The 27,923-nt window shown below is 46.5% G+C and overlaps 1 protein-coding gene across 1 annotated transcript; it reads right to left on the bottom strand.

Annotated features, from left to right (window-relative positions):
• Window positions 1-851: 851 nt before the first annotated feature.
• LOC147899667 (protein CHAPERONE-LIKE PROTEIN OF POR1, chloroplastic-like) lies at window positions 852-27,143 on the bottom strand. The gene is made up of 5 exons (XM_087378352.1): window positions 27,049-27,143; window positions 26,810-26,937; window positions 1,311-1,693; window positions 1,108-1,184; window positions 852-1,024 (listed from the first exon to the last, which is right to left on the bottom strand). Exons 1-5 carry the CDS (start codon window positions 27,123-27,125, stop codon window positions 874-876), a joined length of 816 nt encoding a protein of 271 aa, XP_087234478.1. The 5' UTR covers window positions 27,126-27,143; the 3' UTR covers window positions 852-873.
• Window positions 27,144-27,923: the final 780 nt, after the last annotated feature.

Here is a 27,923-nt window from a genome sequence, read left to right as displayed (position 1 = left end):
GGTACTCTTCCAATCACATAATTTAATAATTATTACAAAATTTTAGACCAGTTGTGCCACAATCCAACCAACAAACAGATATCTTCCTGAGGGCATGAAAGGCATTTCCATTGAAATGCAGCTTGATTATCATACACAGAATTCAATGCTTCTGCAGTGGCGACTGGAAAATCTTGACACCAACTTCCCACAACACACATAGTTTGAAAGCAAATAGCAAAGCCACCAACTTACAGAATTCAACATATCCACAGCTGCTTATTAAGGAAATTGAAGCTGGTTGCACTCTCATGACACCAATTATGAGATGCAAAAAGCTCTGGCAGCACAGCTACATCATAATCACCACTGATCCTAGATCGTTGGTCAGCAAAGGGCAGGAGCTGACAAGGTCAATTGATTTTGCAAGGTCCATGCAATCCCTAAAAGAAAGGAGATATATCTCACAGCAGTCAAGTGACAATTTTGGCTGCTGGGTAGATGATGTTGCCGCAATCCAAAGACTGTATAGGGAAGATCATGCTTGAATATAGACACAGGGTGGTACCCATGTACCCTCACAATAAATGCTCAATAATTTAAGAGACAGTGTCAGGCATCAGCACAAGGTGCATGCTTCATATCTGCTATCTCAAGGAGCATGTTTTCACAAGTAGATTCCACGAGTCATCGTCTGCTGCTTTGTTTCAGAATTGTTGGTAAACATGCTCAGGCTTTGCATTCCATGAGATTCATGTACCCTTTGATATAATCAGATTAGCAACTGAAGCAAAGTGTGAACCCCAATTTCAAATAAAATTGACTATTTTCAACTTTTTCATGCGATCACTTTTGCCGAAGGAGGCCAAGCATTACAACAGAAAAAATGCATTGCTATTTTAAAAAAGTACATGAAAACCATAGAAATATGTAAGAAATGAGCGCAGTCATGAGCTCCAGGCTCCAAGTCCTTGGAAATAACAGTGGTGGCAAAAATGGTACAACACAGGAACCAAAAACCCATCCAACCACAAGGCCGCCAAACCTGAAATATACCCATCACCTTTTCAATAAAGCATTTCCCATTCAAAATTTTCTGATCAAAAAACTACATTATAATTAGCTTACCCAATAATCAAAGATTTCCAAACGACTTTAAGCCTGTCATTGAGAAGATATATACAGCCTGCTACAGAAACAGCCACCTGCAATGATTTTCAACCATTCAGAATACCCCACATCCAACTTAACAGTTGAGTGCTTTTTTAATGGCTAGCACATAGATAATAGAAAAGATTGCAGTAGTGATTCTTAAAACAAGCAACTAATACCTGGAATGCTGGACCACCTTCTCCTGAGTTCAATACACTCCACAGTGCCAGAAGGGCAAAAAAAACTGCCCTCACAATGATGACTTTCGTGGAAGGAACCTCAAACCTATTCAGCAGCTTCCGTACCCATGGAGGTGACTCTGCTATTTTCTTCTTTAAAGTGCCCTTGACATTGTCTCTTGATTTTCTCCTCACCCGCCAACTTTGCATTAGGATCTCGTCGTAGGCTTTTTCAATAGAAGCTTTGCTTTTGTCATGGCCACCATATTCGTTGATAAGATAACTGTGGGCTTCTTGGATCTCCTCTTCAGAAGCCTCTCGACTAATTCCTAGTCGTTTGTAAGGATCTCGAATGTTGATCCTTGGAAAAACTGCTGGAGTGCCTGGAAAAAACATGCACAAATCCAGTAAGCTTGGAATTGAATAGAGCCTTCCCATAAGCTCACTATGCATGTCATCCTGTTTCCAAAAAGGAATTTGAAAAGCGTGCGCTCTGTACTCTAGCGCGTCTTAGACTCTATTCTACGTGTGCCATGAAGGAATATAAACATAAAAACTGCATGGCATTGATAACAAGACCATGAACAACCATCATTTTCCCATTTTTTTAATATGCTTATTTGACATTTGCCGCAAAGGAAAATATCCTCTCTGCACAAGTACTGCTCAGTGGTGACAGCCCAGGGCTGAGATTTTGCAGGCTAGCAAACTGCAAGCAGTGGTAATGCTGTTCATGAAGCATTGTGACCACTTCTAAGAGGCTGATTAGTCCCCAAACACCAAAGGAGGCCCCTCCAGACCTCTAGAAAAATAGACACTGCGACTTGGACAGCCTCAAGCTCGATAAGACAGCCGTATCTGATAGGCCTATATCAAATGTGTGATGAATAGCTTGCTTAAGCAATCAAACATTTTAAAGGATAATGCCTAAATTTCATAACATGCAGCCCTTCTTAGCACAGACTCAAAACTAGGCTTGTTCTGACCCAGCCTATGGCTGCTCTGGCCAAGCTGGTTACCCAAGACTGTCTTGTTGGCTTAGTAAAGGGCACCTCCCCATCTGTGATGCCCCAAATGAGGAGCGTATAGGGGGGGCGGACCATAGAGGGAAAAAAAAAGATCTGGGGCTCCCACATGGACAGGAACCAGGCTGCCATGTGGGCAGCACATCAGAGGGCTTACCTGGGCTCCATGGTGGGCACAAGGACGGCAGGTATGCCACACAGCCAGCAGGGACTGCTAGAGCATGTCTGCACCGGTTTGGCAGGCTGGAAGCAGGGCTATGCAGCGGTGCTGATGTCAGCATTAGTACGGACATGTGCCGGGTGCTGCAGGTGGCTGTACGGATGGAAGCCAGGGGCTGGGAGAGCCCTGAACAGATACGAAGCAGCAGGGCAGTGTTTGCGCCTGCATGGAGCAAGGTTGGGGCCAGCATATGGGCCTGGAGAAGGCCGGGGCAGGTGCTGAAGGGCCTGGTTGCCATGTGGCCAGGCGAGTCTGGTAGGGCAGTAAGAAGGCTGCCTACCAGGTTGGCTATTAGAGATAAAGGGGCTGGGCCCCAGTCGGCTGGTAGTCAAATCCAGTCGGCCCATTTAGGTTGGTTTGGAGGGGCTTGGATCCTTATATAAGGGGCCGCCCTTTGGAGCCTCACTTGGCATCATTGGGAGCAGCAAACGATAGACAGATAGGAGCAGCAGATCAGCCACCTTTGGGCCGACATCCAGGAGGAGAAAAGAGTGCTAGAGGACTGTGGACTAAGCTTGGATGGGCTGCCCACCTAGGCTGTCTACCCGGGCAGTAAGGCGGAGAGATCACGGATGGAGAGATTACATGAGCACATCCCCAAGATGAAGGTGGTGCGGGATCAGTTGGCAGTAGTTGGTCAAACGACAAGCTCGACCAAGATGACTAGGCTGTTGCTGGAAATGCTCCCTAGGAGCTATGGTAGTTTCATGACTACTATGATTGCAGGTCAGAGGACAGCGCCAGTGACGTTCAGGGAGCTGGTATCGTTGCTTTTATTTTTTTTACAGAGAAGGTATCGTTGCTTTTATGGCAAGAAGCTCAAGAAAAGAAATTTTGATGGAACAGATGATAAAGCCCTAGTAACTCAGGGCAGGAGCAAAGGCAAGGGTAAGGATAATCCTGACAAAGGCAAGCCCAAGAAGGACAAATATTTTCTTTCATATAACTACATTCATCTCTAGCCACTCGACCCATTGCTCAAACACCCATCTTTGTAAAATGTCAAATTGGAATGTCTCAATTAAAAAAAGTCTCATTGTTCATCAATGATTGTAATGCATTAAAACGCATACAAAATCTTGATCTTTTAGCCAAATGTAACATTGTGAGCCCAACCCATGAACTATATATTGACTCAAGACATCGACATGATCATACAAACTTAGCACTTTCATGAGCATCATGTGGGAAATGTGGGGTGGCTGGTTGCTCCTTCCCCCAACCCTGCATACGTGGGAGTGTCTTCGAGGGAGAAGTCCCCACTCAATTCCCTCAACCAGGATGTGAGGAAAGGATGCTGATGTGGTCTCCGGAACTGGTTGAGATGTAGGAGGTTCATTAGTAGAGGACTTCTTTTTACCCTTTTGTGCCTGTTTGAGCATCCCACGGTATGGTAAGCCTTCCACCTCATAAGTGGTTCCAGGAACATCTTCTGTCTTATTGAGATCTGCTTGAGAAAGGTACAGGTCAAGCAAGGTAAGGTTCCTAACATCTTCTTCTTCAAGTGCAAGGTGTGTCTGCCGGGTACTTGAGAAAGCTTTGACTCCAGTGCGTATGTGAACTACTCCTCGTAGGTGCTCTCCTTGCTCTTGGCTCCGGCTATGTCCAACATCATGCCTGAAACTACTTTGTGTCCTTGGAGGAGGTAGTGGCGCCACCATTAGTCTTTGGTCGACACTAGTCATGTTGTTGTCACGCTCGGCTTCTCGATCAGACTGATCTGAATAATCATCCACCCCAGTAGTATTCTCCAGTTCATCTGCATCACTATCACGATCTCCATTGTACTATTAGTATTATGAGTCTACTCTTCTGCAGTGATTGTGAAATGGACAAGAAGAAGAGGAAGAAAGAAAAGAAATGCTTCTATTGTGATGAGCCAAGGCATTTTGCGAAGGACTGCAGAAAGAAGAAGGCTAATCAGAAGAAGAAGGGGCCCAGCTCAGAGTTAGAGGAGTCAAATTCAACTACTGTTGCGATCAAAGAGGAGCTTCTCTTAGTGGCATCTCTTCGTGTTGCTAGATTAGGTATGCACACCCCGATGTTATAGTAAGGATGTCTGACATTGAGAAATGGTCAAATGAGGAGTCAAAAACTTTTGTGAAGGTGATGGACCGTGATGAGTGCCTAGAGCCATCTGGGTGCTTGGTTGGTGTTGCTGACACAGAGGGGGATTCTTCGACAGGACCTAAGGACTTAGTTTCATATGGAGGTTGTGACTTACAGGGGGACAACACAGAACCACGTAATGATGCCGATGGTCCAGGTAATCAGAATTTAAGCTTGGGATATAACTTATGGAGTACGCTGTTTGTGTTAGGAAATAGAGTCAATTTGAGTGACTTTTAGTGTGTTCTAGAGTAGTACTATACTACTTTATATCCTAGAGTGCCACATGTCACTATGGATATACATTTGACACTTAGAGTGTGTGCCCCTATCCTATAAAGGCATTGTACTTTCTCACGTCAAATCACTGAAGCCTCAAGCCTTTCTTGATGATGTAAGTACTTTACTTTGGTTGTACATTTCTTTCTTTCTTTCATTTCCATTATGGTTGTTTAGTCTTTGCTTTCACTTTCCATTCCATGTCTTGCATCTTCATATGATATCAGAGCTAGGCTATCTTCCAAGAGGTTGAGGTAAGAGATTGAGGACATTGAAGCCTCTCTCCCTCGTTCCCCTTGGAGGAATGCCTTCTCCAATTCCACCTTGAGCTCAACCTCTCTCTTCCACCTTGAGCCTCACCATTGGAGAGCTTCATCAACAAGAGATCGTGCTCGTGCTTCAGCCCGTGCTTCAGCTCACCATTCAGCCCTCTAGATCTGCCCACACTGCTGCTGCGCCATACAACAAGGCCATACAAACAGCCCGTACCAGCCGTACAACTGTACGGACTGTTGCGCCGTACAACAGGCCTGCTGACTGCCTATACAGCCTGCCCGTACACCCGCTCCTCTTCTCTACCTGCTACTGTTCTGTCCGCCACCTACAGCTCCATTGTGCCCGCCATCTCTTCCTCAGCTCGCTTGTGGCCGCCATCTACTCTTCCTCTTCTACATCTGCTCCTCCTCTTCTACAGCTCCATTCTGTCCATCACTCTTCTCTCTCCTAGCTGCCAGCTTTATGGGCTCGATTTCCACCAACTCTCTCCTTGTGGACAAATTCAAGGGGGACGGATTCCCCACATGGCAAACAAAAGTGCAACTCCTTATGAAGGAGAATGTTTGGGATGCCATCGAAGATGATAAAGCACTTGAGGCATCAACGGAGCCTCAAATACACAAGATTTGGAAGCAACACAATTCGAGGGCCATCGCAATCCTCGGGCTTTGCCTAGATGATTCAGTGATTCATCACATCGACTTCAAGTCCAAGGCTAAGGAGATTTGGGCACGCCTTGAGAATATATTTGGTAACAAGATCACCAACTCCAAGGTTTTTCTGTAAATGCAATTTTATAAGTTGAAAATGGAAGAGTCTGATACCTTGAGTGCACATATAGCAAAAATTCAGTCTTTAGTTCATGCTACCAGAAGCTTGCTCAACAACAATCAAAGGATCATGCCAGTTGGGTGGCATCCGCCACTAGTGATGATGCAGACGAAGGTGACCATCCGACACAGGATCATGCTCTTACTGTCTATCTCCAACATCTAGAGGATGATGGAGATCATGATTTTGATTTCTAAGCATGGCGTACTTGGGTTCTGTATTTCTTTTCTATTTTTGGTGTGTGGCTCCATGTTCCTCATTAGTCTTCGGAGCCAAGAGGGGATGTACTATGGGAGCCATGTGTTTTTGGCTTTGATAGATCTATTTCTTGGTGCATTGGTCTCCTAAACCTCTGAGTTGATCATGCATCCATGCATGATGAGCCTCTGAGCCATGCTAGATGAGATTTCTATGTTATGCTCACTAGCCTCTAAGCCATGCTCACTTGCCTCTGAGATTGTGTGAGAGCCATGTCTAGCTCTAGACCAGCATGCACACTTTTCACGACCATCGTTATCATGACTTTGGTTCCATTCTTGTAGTCCTCGCCTTTCCTCCATGGAGGGGTGGTAGGAAATGGAGTCAATTTGAGTGACTTTTAGTGTGTTCTAGAGTAGTACTATATTACTTTATATCCTAGAGTGCCACGTGTCACTATGGGACTTATCCCATATACATTTGACACTTGTGTGTGTGCCTATCCTATAAAGGCATTGTACTTTCTCATGTCAAATCACTCAAGCCTCAAGCCTTTCTTGATGATGTAAGTACTTTAATTTGGTTGTACATTTCTTTCTTTCTTTCATTTCCATTATGGTTGTTTAGTCTTGCTTTCACTTTCCATTCCATGTCTTGCATCTTCAATTTGGTTGTAGACCTTGCCAGATGAAGGATGGGTTGAAATAGACTCTGAGCGTGGTGCCTAGAGGACTTCAAGCTGTTCACCCATCATGAGGGGCACGTTGGACGATACTAGTACCTAGAGTGCTCGAGTTCGAAGGCAAGTTCGTGATTGAAGGTGGTGGTGCCATCAGGTGCTACCTTGGATGGACATATGTACCAAACTAGTGTGCTTATGCAAAACAAGACATGATGGACCAAGAGCCGTTGGATGAAAAGACAGGAAGCAACATCAACACTGCAATGATCCAAAGGGCTACGACATAGAACGGGAGCTACTGGAGCATCTTCATCGACAAAACGGCACCGGGCCAAAATGTGTCAGTGAGAGAGGGTGTTGGATTAGTAGAGGTCACCTCCCCGTCTGTCAGCCCCCAAATGAGGAGTGCATCGGGAGAGTAGTTACCTGGCAATTGTGAGGGTCCATGGTGGACACAAGGACTGCAGGTATGCTGCGTGGCTAGAGCAGGTCTGCACTGGTTTGGCAGGCTGGAAGCAGGGCGATGAGGTGGTGCTGATGTCAGCAACAGTACGAACATATACGGGGTGCTGCAGACGGCTGTACAGATGGAAGCCAGGGGCTGGAAGAGCCCTGAACAGATGCAAAGCAGCAGGGCATTGTTTGCGCCTGCATGGAGCAAGGTTGGGGCAAGTATAAGGACCTGAAGCAGTTATGGAGACTCAGTTAGAAGAGGAGGGGGGCTGTTTGGGATACTATCTAATTTTGTATTTTGTGCCTACTCTGGACCTAAATCTCTCGTGTCTCTCATGCTTGAGTTAGCCTTTTATATTCATCTATTTTCAGCACAGCAAGTCTCCGCATGTTACATTGGTATCAGAGCAGTATGGTTCCTTTTGGCCTGAGTTAGGTTGGAGGGAGTCATGACAGCAAAGCTTAGTTATGGAGACTCAGTTAGAAGAGGAGGGAGCCTGTCTGGGATACTATCTAATTTTGTATTTTGTGCCTACTCCGGACTAGTGGTATGCTTGAGTTAGCCTTTTGTATTCATCTATTTTCCGCCCAGCAAGTCTCCGCATGTTACATTGGTATCAGAGCAGTATGGTTCCTTCTAGCCTGAGTTAGCTTGGAGGGAGTCATGGCAGCAAAGCTTAGTTATGGAGACTCAGTTAGAAGAGGAGGGAGCCTGTCTGGGATACTATCGAATAGACACTCTAGTTAAACACTATCAACTTGAGAAACCCCTTTTTGTTCAAAGGAACCTCCTAAAATTGGAACACTAGAAGAGAATACTTGTGAGCATTTATAGCAAGTCGTTGAGATTCACAAGTTTATTGGATTTGATAAGAGTTTGGAAAACTCGCAACATCCTAAATAGAGGATGCCTATCAAATTTTACAACCTTTCCCTTTGTTTTCACACTTCCATCTTGATTCAATAAGACATTGAGAGAATCCAAACAAATGAATCTAAGGTATTTGAATGGGATGATGTGACCGTTGTCTCGATGCCCAACTTTTACAGTTCAATCAGCTTGAAGAACCTGATCTGTGACCACAAGATGGAGTGATTATGAGCGGTATGCTCATCATTAATTGCCTCTACCATAATTTGTCTTTGGATATTGATGGCAAATGTTGAGTTTTGTAAGGGTCTTTTGAGTTTCGGTATATCTAAAGGTATATCATATTCATCTTTTATGTCTGTTACAATTTGATTAGAAAAATAGGTTTGTAGTGTAAATATATGAGCGGTGAGTGAATATAACAGGAAAGCATGAGACACCAGTAGGCCTGAAAGGTTGCTGTAATTCAGCCCTCAATGGAGCAGTAAAATGTAGATACAATCCTCATAAATGGAGGAGAAAATACTGCTCTATAACAGCAATACAAAACCTGTGGTACAGCCTGCTAGAAGAGCCTGAGAGAGACTGTAGAAGGCAGAGTAATGCTGTTCTGAATCTCAGCAATGCGGGCACTCAAAGGCAGCAGCGGAAGCTGGAAGGAGAGGTGCAAACACGAGCTGAGAAGCAGGAACACCAGGGCTGAACTGAGGGACAGCAACAGGCAGAGGTGAAAGATCTGCAAGGGGAGCGAGGGCAGGCAGCAGGGCAGCAGAGGAGCACTGGAGGAGGCAAAGAGCTGCAGGAGGCCTGAGGAGCTGCACCAGAAGATGTAGGAATGAGGAGGGGGGAGGGCCCTTATGTAGGGGGGGCCAGGGTAGGTGGTTGGCCCAGCCAGGTAGGTGGTCGGCCCAGTTGGCCTAGGCCGACCAGCTGGTCGGCCAGGAGCTGGTCGGCCAAGGTTGGTCGGCCCAAATCCCTGGCCCATCCCCCCTCTGTCCCCCTCTGTCCTCCTCTCTCGTGGGTGCCGGAATTGTGCTGGAGCGAGTCCTGTGGAGGTCGAAAAGAGCCTGAATACGGACTAACTGAGACCTCTCTCACTGGGCGGGCACACCCACATCAAAGGCCCTCACTCTGTACAGAACACCTGGAGATGTCAATCTCAACACCCCCTCTCAGCTCCAGGGTGTGGCACAAGACCCAGAGAGCTGGCATGACGCTGGAGGAGGGGAGAGGAAACGGGTTTGGTGAAAATGTCGGCGACGTTGTCGGTAGTGGTGCTGAAGAGGAGCAAAATGGTACCGTCAAGAACCTTCTCCCGAGTGTAGTGGTACTGAATTTCGATGTGCTTCGTCCGAGCATGGAAGACCGGATTGCGAGCAAGGGCGAGACAGCTTTGATTGTCACAAAAAAGTGTGGTAGGAGCGTGTTGCTGAAAACCACAATCGAGAAGAAGGCGCCGAAGCCACACAGCCTCACAAGTGGCACTACTCATGGCACACGATACTCAGCCTCGGTGGAGGATAGGGCGACCGTGGGTTGTCGTTTACTGGACCAGGAGATAGCCGCAGAGCCAAAGGAGAAAACATAGCCCGTGGTAGAGCGGCGAGAATCGGGGTCGCCAGCCCAATCAGAGTCACTCCAACCTCCGAGAGTGAGCGGGGAAGGAGAGGAGCCACCGGCGGTATATAGGAGCCCGAAAGTAGAGGTTCCCTAAAGATAGCGGAGGAGACGAAGAGCAGCCTGCCAATGAGAAAGCGAAGGGGTTTGCATAAAGGTACTGAGGGTGTCGACAGAGAAGCCGAGATCCACACGAGTGTTAAGGAGCCAGATAAGAGAACCAACAAGCTGGCGGTAGAGGGAGGCATCAGTATAAGCAGTGGACCCAGAAGCAGAGAGTTCAGAGTTGGGATCCATGGGAGAGGTGATGGGCCGACAATCAGCCATGTGGAAAGTTTCGAGGTTTAGGAGTGGGCCACAAGAGCCTCAGAAGGGCCATCAGAGGGTTTGATGAACTGTTCCTCCTGATCCATCATCATGGGGACAAGTTCCTCCCAAGTGATGGTGCTGAGGCGGCCAGAGGTAACAAGAGAAGAATAGAATGCAGCGTATCGACTGTCTGTAATAACATGAGATAAGAGAGTAATAGCCATATCTTCAGAGGAGATATCCTTGCCTGCATGGAGGATGTCCTGATGCATGCTCTGCATTTTATTGATGTGGTCCCGTATGGAAGAGGAAGTAGCCGGATCGAGGCGACGAAGCTGAACTTCCAAGGAGATACGTTTCATGGGAGTGACGCGAAGATACATGCCATCAAGGAATTCCCAAATAGCACGTGCAGAAGTAAGGTGCTTGATATGATTGAGAACCCCTGGTTGACAATTGAGAAAGATGAACGAGCACACGAGCATTCAATTTGTCCCAGATAAGAGGAGCATGCGGATCATCCTTAGGAGTCGGACGAGGGATCCCGGGATCAACAAACTCGGCAAGATCATAAGATTCCAATACGGATGCCATCTGAACTTTCCAAAGGGAATAGTTGGTCCCATCCAACTGTCGAGCATCTGGAAATGTAGGAAGGGTGGGGATGCGTACAAGCTTGTCAGACTCTTGAAAGAAGCTGGACATAGGGGGAACGCGGAGATCCGGAGCGGAATCCTTCGTTTCAGCAGCCACGACTGGCAGATACAATCCCGGGCAAGTAGTAGAGTGGCTGGAAACAGGGAGTGGGCAGCAACCAAGGGCTGAGGAGGGCAGCCGACCAGCAAGGAGAGGGCTGCCGACAAGGAGAATGGGTGCTGGTGAGCAGATCGAGATCTGGAACGGGGCTGCCGACGAGAGGAAGGCAGCAAAAAATATATATATAGGGGAGGAAGAGAGCTCTGTAGTCAGCGGGAAAGAGAGTTGCCGACGAGGACGAGCTCCTTCTACTTCATCACCACAGGAGCTCCAAGATCAAAGAGTATTCTGGTGCTCTGATACCATGTAAATATATGAGCGGTGAGTGAATATAACAGGAAAGCATGAGACACCAGTAGGCCTGAAAGGTTGCTGTAATTCAGCCCTCAATGGAGCAGATACAATCCTCATAAATGGAGGAGAAAATACTGCTCTATAACAGCAATACAAAACCTGTGGTACAGCCTGCTAGAAGAGCCTGAGAGAGACTGTAGAAGGCAGAGTAATGCTGTTCTGAATCTCAGCAATGCGGGCACTCAAAGGCAGCAGCGGAAGCTGGAAGGAGAGGTGCAAACACGAGCTGAGAAGCAGGAACACCAGGGCTGAACTGAGGGACAGCAACAGGCAGAGGTGAAAGATCTGCAAGGGGAGCGAGGGCAGGCAGCAAGGCAGCAGAGGAGCACTGGAGGAGGCAGAGAGCTGCAGGAGGCCTGAGGAGCTGCACCAGAAGATGTAGGAATGAGGAGGGGGGAGGGCCCTTATGTAGGGGGGGCCAGGGTAGGTGGTCGGCCCAGCCAGGTAGGTGGTCGGCCCAGTTGGCCTAGGCCGACCAGCTGGTCGGCCAGGAGCTGGTCGGCCAGGGTTGGTCGGCCCAAATCCCTGGCCCATCCCCCCTCTGTCCCCCTCTGTCCTCCTCTCTCGTGGGTGCCGAAATTGTGCTGGAGCGAGTCCTGTGGAGGTCGAAAAGAGCCTGAATACGGACTAACTGAGACCTCTCTCACTGGGCGGGCACACCCACATCAAAGGCCCTCACTCTGTACAGAACACCTAGAGATGTCAATCTCAACATGTAGCTCATTATGCTCATCAATATTATCATTGTTGGCTTCGCATGGTAAAATTTCATTATAATCAAAATTGAATTTGTTATTATTTAGCATTATGATTGTTTGTTTAGCTAAGTAAGCTTTTTTCCAACTGTCATGCAATTTGAGCTCTTGATTCTCATCTTGTGCAAATGGGTAATATAGTAGCAATTGTTCTTTGTAGTCATTTTATGGGTCCTTACTTTTATTAAATTTAACGAATCTCAAGATTTTTCTCTTCTTTCTTTTTTTTGTTTCATTTTTTGAGTGGTTCTGTTTTACTGCGAAAGATTCCAAGCAAGTGTCTTCCATGTTTATTCATTTGAATATTTGACAATTATTGTGTCACATCTTATGTCAGTAGATTCATTGTCTAATTGTTGTAGTTGATTTGTCCTTTTTAAAATGAATGCTCCTTTATGTTTTTCATTAGTGTTGATAAATTGAAAATCTGGTGTGCATCTATGCAATGGTAAGGAGAGTGCTATAAAGGCCGCTACTTGAGCACTCATTTGTTGAGCATGTAGGAATGCATTTCCCATTTTGCACAATCTTTATTGTGTATTAATCTCAATAAATTTGGTAGAGTATCTCCATATGCCAAGAAGATGCCATCTGAAATGGCATGGCAATGACCTTTATCCAAGCCTCCCTCTCAAAAGAAATGCGCTCGAGCTCGAGGGGCAGATTCCATCAATGTGTCACCACAAAACTTGCATATTGACCTCCTTGTGCCAGATGTGCCACCTCTCTTAATAAAATTGGTATCTTGCCACACAGCCCGCCTTGTGCTTCCAACGGCACATTTCGAGGCCATGGTATGGATAATGAGATGAAGAAGGTCTTTGAAGTTTCAAGTGTTGGAGAGGGAATGCAAGTAGAAGATAAAGAGAAGAGAGGTTAGAGAGGACAGAGGAGAGGTTGGAGAGGAGAGAAGAGAGAGGTTGGAGAGGAGAGAGGTTACAGAGGCAAGTAGAGGTTGAAGAGGAGAGAGGTTGGAGACGATAGAGGATAGAGGAGAGACTAGAGAGGTTGGAGAGAGTAGAAGTGTAGAAGTAGAGGAGATAGGCTAGGATAGCAAGGGGTTTAGCAAGGGAGGGTGAGTATGTGAGAGTAGAGGGAGCAGAATGCAAGTGTGTGAGAGCAAAAGCACAACGTAAGTGTGCGATAGAAGAAGATAAGGTGAGTACAAGTGAGAGGATAGTTTTGTCCAAGTGACAAAACTATCACCCACTGTGGTTAGGGAGAAAAACCTCCTAGTGAGGGAAAAGTGCCCCTAACTCACTTATTAATTACATTGGCCACTGCCTAGAATATGCCAATAATTCTAAGACCCCCCTGCAGTGCCAATGTGATGTCCAAGGAAGTGATCAATCACCAAAAGGAGATAAGTTTAGGGCACTATGAAATGCCTCAAACTTCTCACGTGGAAGTGCTTTAGTGAAGATGTATGCAACATTATCATGTGTTGACACATAGATCATACTGATCTCCCCTGTATGCAACTTCTCTCTGACATAATAATAATGAACCTCAATGTGCTTCGTGCGAGCATGAAACACAGGATTCTTTGCCACTGCTATAGCACTCTGACTATCAGTGAGAATTGGAGAAGAACCCTCCAATAAGAGATGAAGATCAGCAAACAAACGACGCAGCCAAACACATTCAACTGTCGCTGTGAAAGCTGCCCTGTACTCAGCTTCACATGAGGAAGTAGCCACTGTAGATTGTTTCTTGCTCAGCCAAGAAATGCAAGCTTTGCCCAAAAAGACACAATTACCACTAGTGGACTGCCTGGTATCATAGTCTCCAGCCCAATCTGAGTCACTGTAAGCATGCATCTGCAGTCACCCCCATTGGGAAACATCAAGCCATAACACTTTGTGCCTTGCAAATAACGGAAGATGTGTTTTACAGCCTGCCAATGCGTTGTCTTTGGGCTGTGCATATACCTGCTCACCTGAGATACTACATACTGAATATCGGGCAGTGTATTGCACGAATAAATGAGGCAACCAACAACATCGCTGTAAAGTGTGGCATCCACTAATTCACCTGCATCATACATAGTAAGCTTCAGCCCTGGCTCCATGGGAGTGGCTATAGGCTTACAATCTTGCATGTTGAACCTATCCAAGAGCTTTTGCACATACTTGGATTGAGACATAACAATGCCACGCTTGTCTCATATGAACTAGATCCCCAAATAGAAATTTAACATGCCCAAATCTGTCATGTCAAATTCAGCTTTCAATTCAGCCTTGAAATCTACAATTATTTCCTCATTTGACGCTGTGAGCAACATGTCATCGACCTAAAGAATGATGACCAAAATATCCCCCCCATCCTTCTTGATGTAGAGAGTGCTTTCCGTGATGTAGAGAGTGCTTTCCGTGAGACTATTGTGTAACCCCTTACTTGCCAGAAAGGCATCAATCTTTTCATACCATGCACGTGGGGCTTGTTTCAGTCCATATAAAGCTTTATTCAGCTTGCAAACTTGAAGTGCATTGCCCAAAAGTTCAAATCCAGGAGGTTGTTTGACATAAACCTCTTCCTGCAAGTCCCTATTAAGGAAAGCTGCTTTTATGTCCAACTAGATCCCCAAATAGAAATTTAACATGCCCAAATCTGTCATGTCAAATTCAGCTTTCAATTCAGCCTTGAAATCTACAATTATTTCCTCATTTGACGCTGTGAGCAACATGTCATCTACATAAAGAATGATGACCAAAATATCCCCCCCATCCTTCTTGATGTAGAGAGTGCTTTCCGTGACGTAGAGAGTGCTTTCTGTGAGACTATTGTGTAACCCCTTACTTGCCAGGAAGGCATCAATCTTGTCATACCATGCACATGGGGCTTGTTTCAGTCCATATAAAGCTTTATTCAGCTTGCAAACTTGAAGTGCATTGCTCAAAAGTTCAAATCCAGGAGGTTGTTTGACATAAACCTCTTCCTGCAAGTCCCCATTAAGGAAAGCTGCTTTTATGTCCAACTGATGGACCTTCCAAACAAAATTTGCAGCCATGGGAATAATTGACCTTATGGTGGTCATCCAGGATGTAGGAGCAAAAGTCTCCTCATGATGTATGCCCCTTTTCTGAGCATAGCCTTTGGCAACCAGCCGTGCCTTGTACCTATCAATGGACCCATCTGGCTTTCTTTTCGCTTTGAAAATCCATTTGGTACCAATGGCATGTTTCCCCTGGTGGCAAATCCACAACATCCCAAGTCTGATTTTTCTCAATGGACTGCAATTCATTGTGCATGGCATGCATCCAATGCACATTATCCTTGGCTTCTTCAAAAGAGTCGGGTTCTTCTTCATCAAGAAGAGTACCTCCATAAGCTGTCTCAACAAAAAGAGCCCCTCCTGTGTGCCTTACTGCACTACGAGTCCTACTAGGCAAAGGTGCCTCACGCCTACTCTCCCTGAGAGTCTGTAGCAACCAATTTGGAACTGTTTTGGCTGCATGTATCTCTTGAATCTCTTGCCTAACAACTTCATCCACTCCCTGTGGAGGAACAAAATCAGCATGTGGCTGAATCGGGGCATGTGTATCAGGAGGAAGTTGCTGTAATTTTCAGCATGAGCCTCAATTGGGGAACCAAAAGCTATAGGAAGCATCCCCTCAAAAACATCATCTCAAGAAGCTGAAAGAGTATATTCAGCATGTGTATGTGCTGAATTCTCTGAAAAGATAGCATCTCTACTCACAAAAATCTTGCAAGAGGCAAGATTGTAGAGACGATAGCCCTTGCTTTGTGCGCTATACCCAACAAAGATACACTTGAGTGCCTTATCTGACAACTTATGTCGAAAGTCCACAGGTATGTGGGCATATGCAACACAACCAAAAACTCGAAAGTGATCCACTGAAGGCTCTCCCATGCCAAGCCTCATAGGGAGTTATTGTCTTCAAAGCCTTTGTGGGAGCCCGATTCAAAACATAATTAGCACACATGAGGCCTTCAAGCCAAAACCTGTGAAGCAACTTCTTACTAGTAAGCATGCACCTATCCATATCCATGAGAGTGCAATTTTTCCGCTCAGCTTTGCCATTTTTCTGAGGTGTAAACCTCACTGTAAGCTGATGTGTGATGCCTTTCTCCTTCAAAAATGCCTCAAATTCATGAGGCATATACTCCCCCCCTCTGTCAGTGCGAAGTGTCTGCACCTTGAGCCATGTCTCATTTTCAACCATGGCCACGAAGTGTTTGAAATGCATAAACACATCTGATTTTTATTTCAGGCCATAGATCCAAGTATAATTGGTGTGTAGTCATCTATGAATGTAACATAATAGAAATAACCACCAAAAGCAGGTGTCCTGGGACCGCAGACATCACTATGTATGAGCTGTAATTTGCGAGTAGCTCTTACTGCACCATCCTTTTTAAAAGGAAATCTATGCATCTTGCCAAGGATGCATCCTTCACATGCATGAGGAGGAGGTGACTCCAAAGGAGGCAATGCATCAACCATAGCATGCTTCTGAAGTGTCATCAAGCTGCCATAGCTCATGTGCCCATATCTGGCATGCCATACTCCGCATTTTGCATCGCAGCAATGGGAGTGCTCACTGAAAGTGCAAGATTGGATCTTTTCTCATAAATGTCAAGCTGAAAAAGACCCCGATATACCAAGTGCCAGACAACATCAAAGCATAGTCATTCTCTTTGTCTCGGACTGCACACTTAGCATCAACCTGAAATCCTCCTCGATTGAGAGGACACTGAAAGTAAATTCTTCTTTATACCTGGCACATAAAGAACATATGTGCCATCCGTGGAGGTGAGTATGATGTCACCCACTCCACACACTGAATAAGAAGAATTGTTTGCACATGTCACCTTCTTTTTAGCGGGTGGTGCATGCAGAGATGCAAAAAGACACTTCCTTGAAGTGATGTGCTTGGAAGCACCACTATCAATATACCAAGTGTTCAGTGTCTCATTGACATTGAAAGAGCATGCATCCTTTGATGGGTCATAGCCGCAAGTCAAGAAAGCATACAGGTCATCCTCAAGAGTGGCTGTAGTATCTGGACTAGCCACTGGAAAATCTGAAATGCAAGACAAAAGGCATAATGCTCTTCCACAAAGTTGGCTGTAACATCCCCTCCATCATGTGCATTAGGAGCTGATGCATCTGAGACAGCCATACCGGAATCCCTTTTCTTCTCCTTAGCTATTCGCTTCTTGCATTCACCGATGTAATGACCTGGCTTCTTACAACAGTGACAAATGCCCTTCCTCTTAGGCTTCTCTCCATCACCTTTAGCCTTATGAGAGGGCTGTCCTGAATCAGCTTTATGCCCATGTTGCTTTTGCTGCCCTTTCCCCTTGGGCTTGAACTTTGACAACATGGCATGCTCGCCAGCCCGTGTTGCCATCTTCTTTCTTGTCTGCTCTTCCTGCAACAAGAGTCCTACCAACTCGTGAAAGGAGAGAAGATTGCTATCCCCCCTCAACGACAAATTTAGCGAGGTATGGAAACCAAGATAAGACTCAGGAAGAGAATTCAAAGTGGTGGTAATCATCCCTGAATCCGGAATAATCTCATCTATATTCAGCAACTGTTCCCTCAAATCCTGAAGCCAGACCCTAAAAAGGCTCCTCATAAGGGGGGAGCCCTTTCCTGTGAGGGGAGCCTCTGAAAAGATCCACCTATGGGGCTGTTGCCACTGTCCACCCATACACGGAGTGTTCCCAAGAAGCCCCCGCTTGAGAAAGAGCTTCCATGGCTCCGTTCCTGGAGCAAGATCACGTACCACTAGCTTGCCTAAGAGGGCTCGGCTCTGCATCTCCGGATCAATGATACCCAAACCTCCTTGTGCTTGTCACATAATCACTATCTGCCAAGCCACTCGAGCTCTAGTATTTTGTGTGCCACCTCATCCAGCCCAAAAGAAGTTATGCAACAAGCATCTCAGCTGTCCCATGCACCCCCCATGGAAGCACCAGTAGGAGGCGATGTACCAGGAAGTGGCAAGAAGGACCTAGTCAACTACGAGTGCCATGCCAGCTAGGAGTTTTCCAATGCATAAGCTTGTGTTGCACGCTCTCTAAACCTGGAACAACCTGTTGCTCTGCTGAGATATCAATACCCACCTGGCAGCCAAGGTATCTCGCTGTCTACCCTCGGGGAATCCACAGAAAACCAAAGACAGCTGAAGTCACGAACCTCCTGAGCCTCATCTATGCCCACAAAGAAGCCAATGCATTTGTTCCAGTTGATCGTGCCCCAGAGGCCTCGCAATAAATAACCAAGGCCCCCTTGACAGCCTCCAAGCTCACGGCTGATCCCTCCACATACAAAGCTATGTCATCTACAAACTCCAAGTCCAGAAGCTCCTCTTCCTGTCAAATCAGCAATCTCATCCCCATGAGGCCGGTCGCCTAAGATCGCAGAAAATAGCCCAGTGCTTCCACTATGAAGAAAAAGAGGAAAGGAGCGAGAGGGCAACCCTGATGAACCGAAAGCGAAAGAGAGAAGGGTCACCTGTGGGCCCCCAAATGATCACCTGACTGGAATTCCCTGCATAAAGGGCTGAGACCCCTCTAGCCCATCGCCTCAAGAAACCTAATCTCCACATGGTGCCCTCCACTCCGCTCTGTCGTACACCACCTCAAAATCCAAGAGGAGGACGACAAGAGGCTGTAACTCCTCCCTGGCTCAGTGCACTACCTCCCAAAAAGTGAAAATGTTGTCCAAGATGCTACGCTCCTGGACAAAACCTACCTGCATGTCATGAATAATGTCTGGCAAGTGGGGCCTCAACCACAAGCTCAAGACCTTGGTCAAGATCTTGTAAGGGTGTCCAGTAAGGTGATCAGTCTCCACTGTCTGATGTCTGATCCATCTCCTCCCTTCGGAATCAGGAAGATCCAGCCTCGCCTCAAAGATTGCGGTAGGGAGCCCGAATCAAAAATCTTCTAGCAAGCCAAACGTAACACTGTGGAGATATGCTCCCAAAAACAGCAAAATGTGCAGACTCATCAATAGACAATGAACCAACCAGATAGAGAAACCACCAAAATAATATATTTCCGTCCAAAGCTAATGGACACAATACAAAAGAGATAGATCCAGAGTCCCACCAATGGTGTGGTCCTCTGATCTTACCACAAGGTCCTTCTCCTAGCTACTGGCTATCTCTAGACTCGAGCCCGCGTGCTCCACCTCGAGCGTAAGTAGACTTTCCATCCAAAGATCTTCTCCACCTTGCTGTCTGAACACCAGCCTAGGTGGGCTGCCACTCAAGCTCAGTCTGCAGCTCCTTCAGGGTCACCTTCACCTCCTGTGGATAGGCCCAAGGCTAGCTTGCTTGATGCTCCTGTCTGCTTTCAAAGGGCTGCTCCAAATGATGAGATATGAGGGCACAAAGGCCCTCCTTATATAGGGCATAAGGCCCTCCAGAACCAAACGACCAGCCAGCCCTAATTGGGCCGACTGGCTGGTCTGTAGCAGCCCTAACCACCCGGCCAGATGGTTGGCTGGTTGGCTGCCTATCCAGCCCTATTTAGGGCCCTTTGTTCCATGCAGGGCCCAGCCCCTTTGGACTGCCTACCCCGCCACCTTCCAGCCCTGTTTGCAGGCCACAGACCTGCCCAATACCTGCTGCAACAGTGCGACTCAATGCTGCTACTGTTCCGCCTCTCTTCAGCCCTTGCCCGGACCCTAGCGCACCCTGCACACCTTCCATATACTGCCCTGCAGCAGCCCGTACTGATCCATACAGTGGCTTTACCCTTGCTGATGTCACCCGCCATGTGGTGCCATGTCCAAGGCCTGTTTGCAGCCCGTACACACGCTTTTCTGCGCCTCTTCCAGGCTGTTGTGCTGCCCATGTGGCAGCCCCTTTAGCCCTTTCCTTGTGAGGTGCTGCTCATGTGGCAGCCCCTTCTCCACCATGAGTCTCCTGCCCACATGACAGCCAAGATGCTGTCCATGTGGCAGGCCATTCCACCTATGGTTCACCCCCCCCGATGCACTCCTCATTTGGGGGCTCACATATGGGGAGGTGACCATTCCAACACCCCCTCTCACCAACACATCCAGGCCCAATGCCAACACGTCAATGACGATGCTCCAGTAACTCCCTGGTCGTAGTCCTAAGGAGCATTTTGATGTCGAAATCTTTTCTTGGCTTTTCATCCAGTGGCTCCTGCTCCACCATCCTGGTACACACGTCCATCTTTGGTAGCACCTCCTGGCACATCCTAGCACCACCTCCTTCAGTCGCGTTCCTGCCTTCGAACTCGAGCAATCCAGCCATCACTATCTTCTAGTTGTCCCCCTCATAATGAGTGAACAACCGGGAGTCTTCCAAGCACCATGCTCTGAGGGTCTGTTTCAACCCGTCCTTCCTTTGACAAGGTCTGCAACAAATGAATATTTCCAAATAACCTGGACCACGAACTCTCACCAAGTTCTCAAGCAGATACTCTTCTAGCTTCAGTACACCTTGACCATCCCCTTCCAGCAATCTGTGTCCGAGATTTGAAGAAGCACCAAGAAGGCCAATTCCTTCCAATCTCGCATTACCTGAGACAAATGAAGAGCAGAGTCTCTCCACAACATGCTATAAAGGCTCAAATGAAGAACATCAGTACATACCAGATCGTCGTACTGCCTGTGTGCTTGCTCTGAAAGCAAATCATGCACCTGATCGAGGCACATACCAATAGCCTGTGTAATCTTGTACTGTCCCCTTTTGAAGTATAGCATCCATCTGAACATGAGACCCCAAGGCTCTCCATGGAATCCACCCTCGTGTCAGTATTAACAGACACGCACCTGAAAGATACCAGGCACTCCATGCTGTCCTTCACCTTTACAAAGGCATCTAACTCCAGTCAACCCACATCTCAATGTAAGGCATTGTGGTTTCTAGGTCAACATATCTGACCTCAGTAACACACGGAGATGTTACCAGGAACAACTCTTCGATTACCACATTTGCTTTGGCCTTTGTATCACCCTCTCGATCTGAGTCGGACTCCTTCCTTTTGTTTTTCTGATCCGCCTTCTTCTTTCTGCAGTCCTTCACAAAATGTCCTGGTGTGTGTCACAATAGAAGCACTTCTTCTGCTTCCTCCTGAAAGTGTCCTCGTCATCAGAGTTAGGCTTGCCCTTTCCTTTTCCAGTGTAGTCCTTTGCCAGCAACGCCTTGTCGTCTTTGTCGTTGTTGCAAAGCTTCTTCCTAGCTTCCTCCTGTAGCAATAATGGACCCAACTCCTCAAAAGTCAGAGGTTTGGTCCTCTATCCTGCTGTCACAGTCGTAACAAAGCTTTTGAAACTCCGAGGTAGCCTCCTCGGTACCATCAAGGCCAAATGGCATGAGTCCACCTTCTGACCAACTGATGCCAGTTGATCCCTCACCACCTTGACCTTCGTCAAGTGGTTATGTACCAAATCTCCCTCATCCATATCAAGATTGTAGAGCTGATGCTAAAGACGCAAGATCCGAGATGTGTTGTCGTACAAAAACTTTAGAGTGACCCACGCCTCTACTGACGTATCGGCCATCTAGGTGTGAGGAAGCACGGAGTCCGCCATAGTCCCTATGATCAATGCCAGGGCATGGGCATCTCTGTCTTCCCAAGCTTCAAGCTCCTCTCTGTCTACTGCCATGAGTATATTCCCCTGTCTGTCCACCATATCCTCCAGCTTCGCCTCGACTTCCATTGTCAATTTTCAAAGCTTCTAAGCAACTAAATGACTCCGGATCTTCACCTTCCAGATCAGGTAATTTGGCCCATCCAGTTTCCAAGACTCTCCAAAGTTAGGGATAGTGAAAGAATCTAGGGGAGGAGGAAGGGAGAGCAAGGGCTGAAGAGGTCAACTCTCTTGCTAAACCACACAGCAAAGTCAACCAAACTCAACCTTCAGTAGACCAGAACTCTGAACGCATCTGACTGAAACTGAGTCACCCTTCTCGCAAGGGCACTGTCCTCCAGTTGTGGAAGTCGATTCCCAAGAGCTTCTGAATCAGGGTCATCCTTCAACAAGGTCCCTGCCTTTCAGGCTCCCACACGTGTGAGCCTCCTACTTGGGCTCTAATACCATGTTAGAAATGACCCAACAGAGGGTACGCACAACGGAAGACTGATAGAATTGCCCACGAGCTCACACAGTGTGGTGTGGGGTGTGGAATCATAAACTTCTTGAACTTATGTGCATAGAATAGATGTGCAGACTCATCAATAGACAATGAACCAGCCAAATAGAGAAACCACCAAAATAATATATTTCCGTCCAAAGCTATGGACACAATACAAAAGAGAGAGATCCAGAGTCCCACCAATGGTGTGGTCCTCTGATCTTACCACAAGGTCCTTCTCCTATCTGCCGGCTATCTCTAGACTCGAGCCCGCGTGCTCCACCTCAAGCGTAAGTACCTCCGGTGGATAGGCCCAAGGCTAGCCTGCTTGCTGCTCCTGTCTGCTGTCAGAGGGCTGCTCCAAATGATGAGATATGAGGGCACAAAGGCCCTCCTTATATAGGGCACAAGGCCCTCAAGAACCAACCGACCAGCCAGCACTAATTGGGCCAACTGGCTGGTCTGTAGCAGCCCTAACCAACCGACCAGATGGTTGGCTGGTTGGCTGCCTATCCAGCCCTCTTTAGGGCCCAGCCCCTTTGGACTTCTTACCCCGCCACTTGCCAGCCCTGTTTACAATACCTACTGCAACAGTGCGACTCCATGCTGCTACTGTTCCGCCTCTGTTCAGCCCTTGTCCGGACCCTGGCACACCCTGCACACCTTCCATACACTGCCCTGCAGCAGCCCGTACTGATCCGTACATTGGCTGTAACCTTGCTGATGTCACCCGCCATGTGGCGCCATGTCCAGGGCCTGTTTGGAGCCCATACACACACTTTTCTGCACCTCTTCCAGGCTGTTGTGCTGCCCATGTGGCCGCCCCTTTAGCCCTTTCCTTGTGAGGTGCTGCCCATGTGGCAGCCCCTTCTCCACCATGAGTCTCCTGTCCACATGACAGACAAGATGCTGTCCATGTGATTGAGCTGGGCCACTGTCCCACTGTGCCCAACCAATGTGTAACCTCTGTTCCAGCATGCGACCATCCTGATCGCGGACCTCCGGGTGCTAGATCACAGGCTGTCGTGCAAACTCCTCTTCTGCAGTCGATTTGCAGGGCATTCTTTGGGGACAGCCTTTTGCATTTGCTTAGTGTTTGAGCAGCCACTTTTGGCATTCATATTTGGAGAGATTGCTATCACTTTTACCTGAGATTTGCAGCTTGCAGTCAGATCCTTTGAAAAGCCAGCTCTTTGCAGTAATAGCCTTGAGGCTTTGTATTTTTGCGGGTCACTTTGTTTTTGGAGATTTTCATTTGCAATGGCAAACCATGAGTCATTTGGAATGCTTGCCGTTGAGGACAAACTTGATGGTACCAACTATCCCATGTGGTCGTACATGGTGAGCCATCTGTTGGTCTCAACGAATTTCTGAGGTAATGTATTTGGATCCAAGAGCAAAATCAAAATCGTCAGCTCTAGAGTCATGGGATACAGGTCTGGAATCTCAAGGTAGTTCCACGGCCCCAGCCTCAAGAAGCCCCTCAGCAAAGGGAGCCCAGGGCGTGAATGTGATGCAGAAAGCTTGGAGGACAAAACCCCTTCACCTGGAGAATGTGAAGGGGCAATATCCTGCAAGGGGGGGGGAGGAGAAGGCTGCAGGAGCGAAAAAGGGGCTGGGGGAGAGGGCCCGGCCTTGCCCTTACCCAAGGGCACAGGGTTGGGTCCAAAAGGAGCGCAGGGGGCAGGGGGAAGGGGACTTGAGCATTGATCTGACCTGCGATGGTGCAGACAGCAAAATGCAAGTACATACACTTTTGTTTTTCTAGGCACTCAGCGCCAAAAGTAAGTACGTGGAGCCATAAGTTTCCCCTGCATGCAGCCACTGCTTTACCAGTGCCATGAACTAAAGACAGCCTTGCAAGGTCTCCTAGTACCTACCACAAGCACACTTCCAACTTCTAAACAGCCTCCACACAGCCTCAAACACTGACAGCCTCTACCTCTTCATGCGCGTGCATACAGAGTCTGCCGGCAAACTACAACTTGCTGCTGCATGCCAGGGTCTACTACTCAATCAGAACTGTACAGACACCAGGTGTTGCTCCAACTCAGTTTGCAGCAACCAGAACCTGTACAGACAGCCTGGTTTCTGCCGTACCTACCAAAAACAGCAAAAAGGGGCCAGAAGTTCGATCACTTATCCTTCCCAACCAGACAACAGTTTGCAAGCCGCTGTAGCACAACTTTTCATGCAAAGGCAGCACATATAAGAATTCGTCAGGCAGCAAAACAGCCATACAACCTCGAACTTCAAGCCCCAAGAGACAAAAACAAAAAACAGAGTTCTTTCCTATCTACCTTCAACCAGCAAATTTCTGCTCTAGAACAGCAAAGCAAAATTCACACCCTCAGAATCCTTGAAAACCATGCATGATTTCACAGGCGAGACTTCTGCTGTGAATTCGCAGTACAATCAAACTCGAATTTCACTTCCTTAGTCTGCAAATAACCTCAAGCACGTACAAGAAGCAAGTGAAACAAATCAAAGTAAGCAGATAGAGTTGGCTAAATATCCTAACAGATTAGCCACAGCTAACCTAGGGGCTCTACTAAGTCCTCTATCATGAGCTACCTGCAAACACCACCAGAGGTTAGTACATGGACAAGGGAACACACATGATGTAGGCTACTGAGTCACCACCCACCAACATTCTCACGAAGAACACCCCCAAGCTAGAGGTCAGGTAAACCCTAGACAAATGGTCTCATCTAAGCTGGGTATTCTCAAGAGGAACCACTCCCAAGAATGCCCCAAATGATCTTAGGCTCACACTTATATAGGCATAGAGTACCTCAAATGTCTTGACCCTAATACGATCCTAAGGTACATCATGTCCTAACTGTCACAAGGTTAGGTTAAAACCCTAGGTTAATTTGACCACCATAACACTAGCCACATTATGTCCAGACATGGACATAACAATTTCCTCCCAATTGATGTCAACCTCATTGAGTGAATCAAGACACATGTTATTCAAATTCAAAAAATGTAGTAGATGCAATCCATGAGAAGATACTTGAAGGAAGTGGACGTGAAGATAAACAAGGAATTCGAAGATGAGGTAGAGAGGAAAAGGAAAGCACTCAATCTTAGGGTGGGTGCCTCCCAAAGGATGACTGATACCATGAAGGCTGCTTCCACACTTGCCGTACAAATATAAGGGAAGCCATACCAGAGTTAACATGGCACTCTACTTAGATAGTCAGCTTGACGAGGTTCGTAAGCATGCCATTGTTGACTTTGAATCACGAGAGGATAAAATTATCTTTGTAGCTCTCAAATTCTTGCCTTATTTGAGAAACTTCTAGCTAGTAGGTGATCTTACCCAAGCTCAGTTCAAGCAAAAACCAACGGAACTAGAGAAAGTCAAAGAAGCTAGAAAAGCAACGAAATGAGTTGAATGTTCAATGTTTCACACAAATAGATATGTGTTGAAGCTAGCACTAGATCAATCATCACAGTCAAAGAGGATGAGCATAAGACATCCTTTTGCACAAAAAGAGCCTTGCATAAGTAGAACAACCAATCCCTCAATTTAAAAGTCGAAGAGGTGATGACACAAAAAGAGGCTTGTATAAGCAAAAGAATCAATCCCTCAATTAGACATAGCACTAGTTCAATCATCCATAATCTGATTGCCTAATTGCAACAATCCCTCAAGCTTAGCACATTCTAGGACTCTACATAGAAATTGCAATTCATTGCTTCCCAGCCTACATATGAGGGTTCTCTATCCAAAGTTACAAGTGGTTGCTAACTCACACCTTGCAAAAACTGTGAGTTCGCCTTGTGTCAAATTGAAAATTTACCAAGTGGATGGTACTACACATACCACTTTCAACAAAAGTTTCACATTCCTTCAACATGGGCACAATACTCATTCCAATATAGCATACCATCTTGAGGGATTCAAGGTATCCAGTTATTTTAAATCTCTTAATGTCATGTTAAAGATGCTTGAACAATTAACCCCTAGGAAATAGGTATTCTAAGGATTTGTGAAGGGGATGCAGCTTGAAATATAGAAAGTAAGGGCTCAAGGGTGGATAGTCAAAATTCTACTTAAGATTTTTTTAAGTAATTTTTAGGATCAAGACTGAATTGAACCTATATACCTATGTACTCGTTTGAAAGCTCTTGAGAAGATTTGAAAAGAAGAAGCCATTGTTGTGGTTGTAAGATCAAAGTTGGTACATCTCCGGAAAAAGATCCAAATTTTCTTGTTATCACCACTTTATGCATAATATAATGGATACCAGTGGAAATGGAATTGTGTTGTTAAGGGGTACTTTAATGTGACTGAAGTAGTTATGTTAAGTTTAGTAGGTTGACCGTAGGTGGGAAAGGACCTTAGTCTTGCTAAATCACACAAAGCAAATCCCTCATATGGTTAGCGGTGCATGCACACGAATCAATTGCAGCACGGTCACGCCCGTCCAATAGGCAGAAAAATGCAAGTAAGACGACTTGAAGACGGCAAAATGCATTTCGATGTTGATTAGACACAAATGTAGAAAAGCATTTGGAACGTTTTGGATTGATGATCGTCTACTCCGTCAGCTAGTTCAACAACTTTCGTTGTCTTAAATGCGTTGCAAGACAACTCTGCGAGAATAGCCTAAACCTCTACCCTGCAGACTTTTTCCGTGTGTGAAGAGAATGGAGAGTACCCGGCATATCCTCGGCTCTCCCATCAAAAGAAGAAGCATTCGATGCGGAGACGGTACGACAGCGCACTTTAGATGTACAGGAAGGTCGTTTCCCGGTCCATAGTAAACGTTCCCGAGAGGCAAAGAGCCTATAGAAGAGCGCAACGGGTTCAGAGCAAGCTAGAGGCGGGAAAGAAGCAAATTCAAAGGTGAGAAGAACAGATGGATTACTTGAATGGGAAGAGAAAGCGAGATGCTACCTGGATTGAGAGGCGAATTGAGAAGAGTGATCGAGACGGCGAAAAAGGGCGGATGTGGGAGACAGGAGAGCGTCCATAGTCGAATGCCCCCTTCCCTTTGGAGGACACCAGCACTTGAACATGTAGAGCATAACCGTAGTTAAGAATTGTCCAACTCGCCAACTGTGGTTACTATCTTGGTTAGTCTAGCTCTAGCAAAATAGGCCACCACTAGAGCGTTTTATGAAACTCTAAAATCCTACGAAGCCATGGGGCACATTCTAAGCCGTTAGTCAACTGGCCTACTTACAATAATCTTAGCAGCTGGCTAAGCATTCTAGCTAACAGTTAGTCAAATAGGTGGATAGTGATGAGTATGAGTGGATAGCAATTGTGAATACATTGTACTCTAGCTCCAACAAGACTTCTCCATATTTAGGCAGGCAGCATTGTGGGATCAACTGAACATTCAAGCTCTAGTTGAGCCATGTGTCATCCTATTTTTTACCAATCCATGGATTAAAATAACTTTGCCCACTTGCCTAAAAAAGTATTGCCTGCAAAGGATTCATTTCCCCTCATCAATTTCAGTTTTTTCCTCTCTTTCCTTCTCTCTTTTCTTCTCTTTCCTTCTCTCTTTTCCTCTCTTCTTCCTGAGAGTCTCTCTTTTCCCTAATGCATTTTGGAGGCTAAGGTTCGAGACCTAAGAATTCAAAGAATGATCTAAGTCTATAAATGCTTGCTAAATCCTAGGCTGCACCAGTGCTTGGAGCCTATCTTTTTCTCTCTCTTTCCAAACTTTATCCCCTATCTTTTATCTCTTTCAAAAAACATACAACATAACGAATAACAAAGAGAGGGATACAGCATAATCTCATCATATATCATAACAAATA

The sequence above is a fragment of the Dipteris shenzhenensis genome, chromosome 8, assembly GCF_047967505.1.
Source record: "Dipteris shenzhenensis isolate YYH24624 ecotype China chromosome 8, Dip_SZ_1.0, whole genome shotgun sequence".
In the NCBI taxonomy this organism is placed as follows: Eukaryota; Viridiplantae; Streptophyta; class Polypodiopsida; order Gleicheniales; family Dipteridaceae; genus Dipteris; species Dipteris shenzhenensis.
This window is presented reverse-complemented; position numbering and strand designations above follow the sequence as displayed.

Coding starts and splice junctions, on each gene's coding strand:
- LOC147899667 (XM_087378352.1), bottom strand. CDS start 27,125: ATGGACGCTCTCCTGTCTCCCACATCCGCCCTTTTTCGCCGTCTCGAT. Junction 1,694..26,809: donor GAGAGCCGAGGATATGCCGG/GTACTCTCCATT, acceptor TGTTTTTTCCAG/GCACTCCAGCAGTTTTTCCA. Junction 1,025..1,107: donor TGGAAATCTTTGATTATTGG/GTAAGCTAATTA, acceptor GGTATATTTCAG/GTTTGGCGGCCTTGTGGTTG.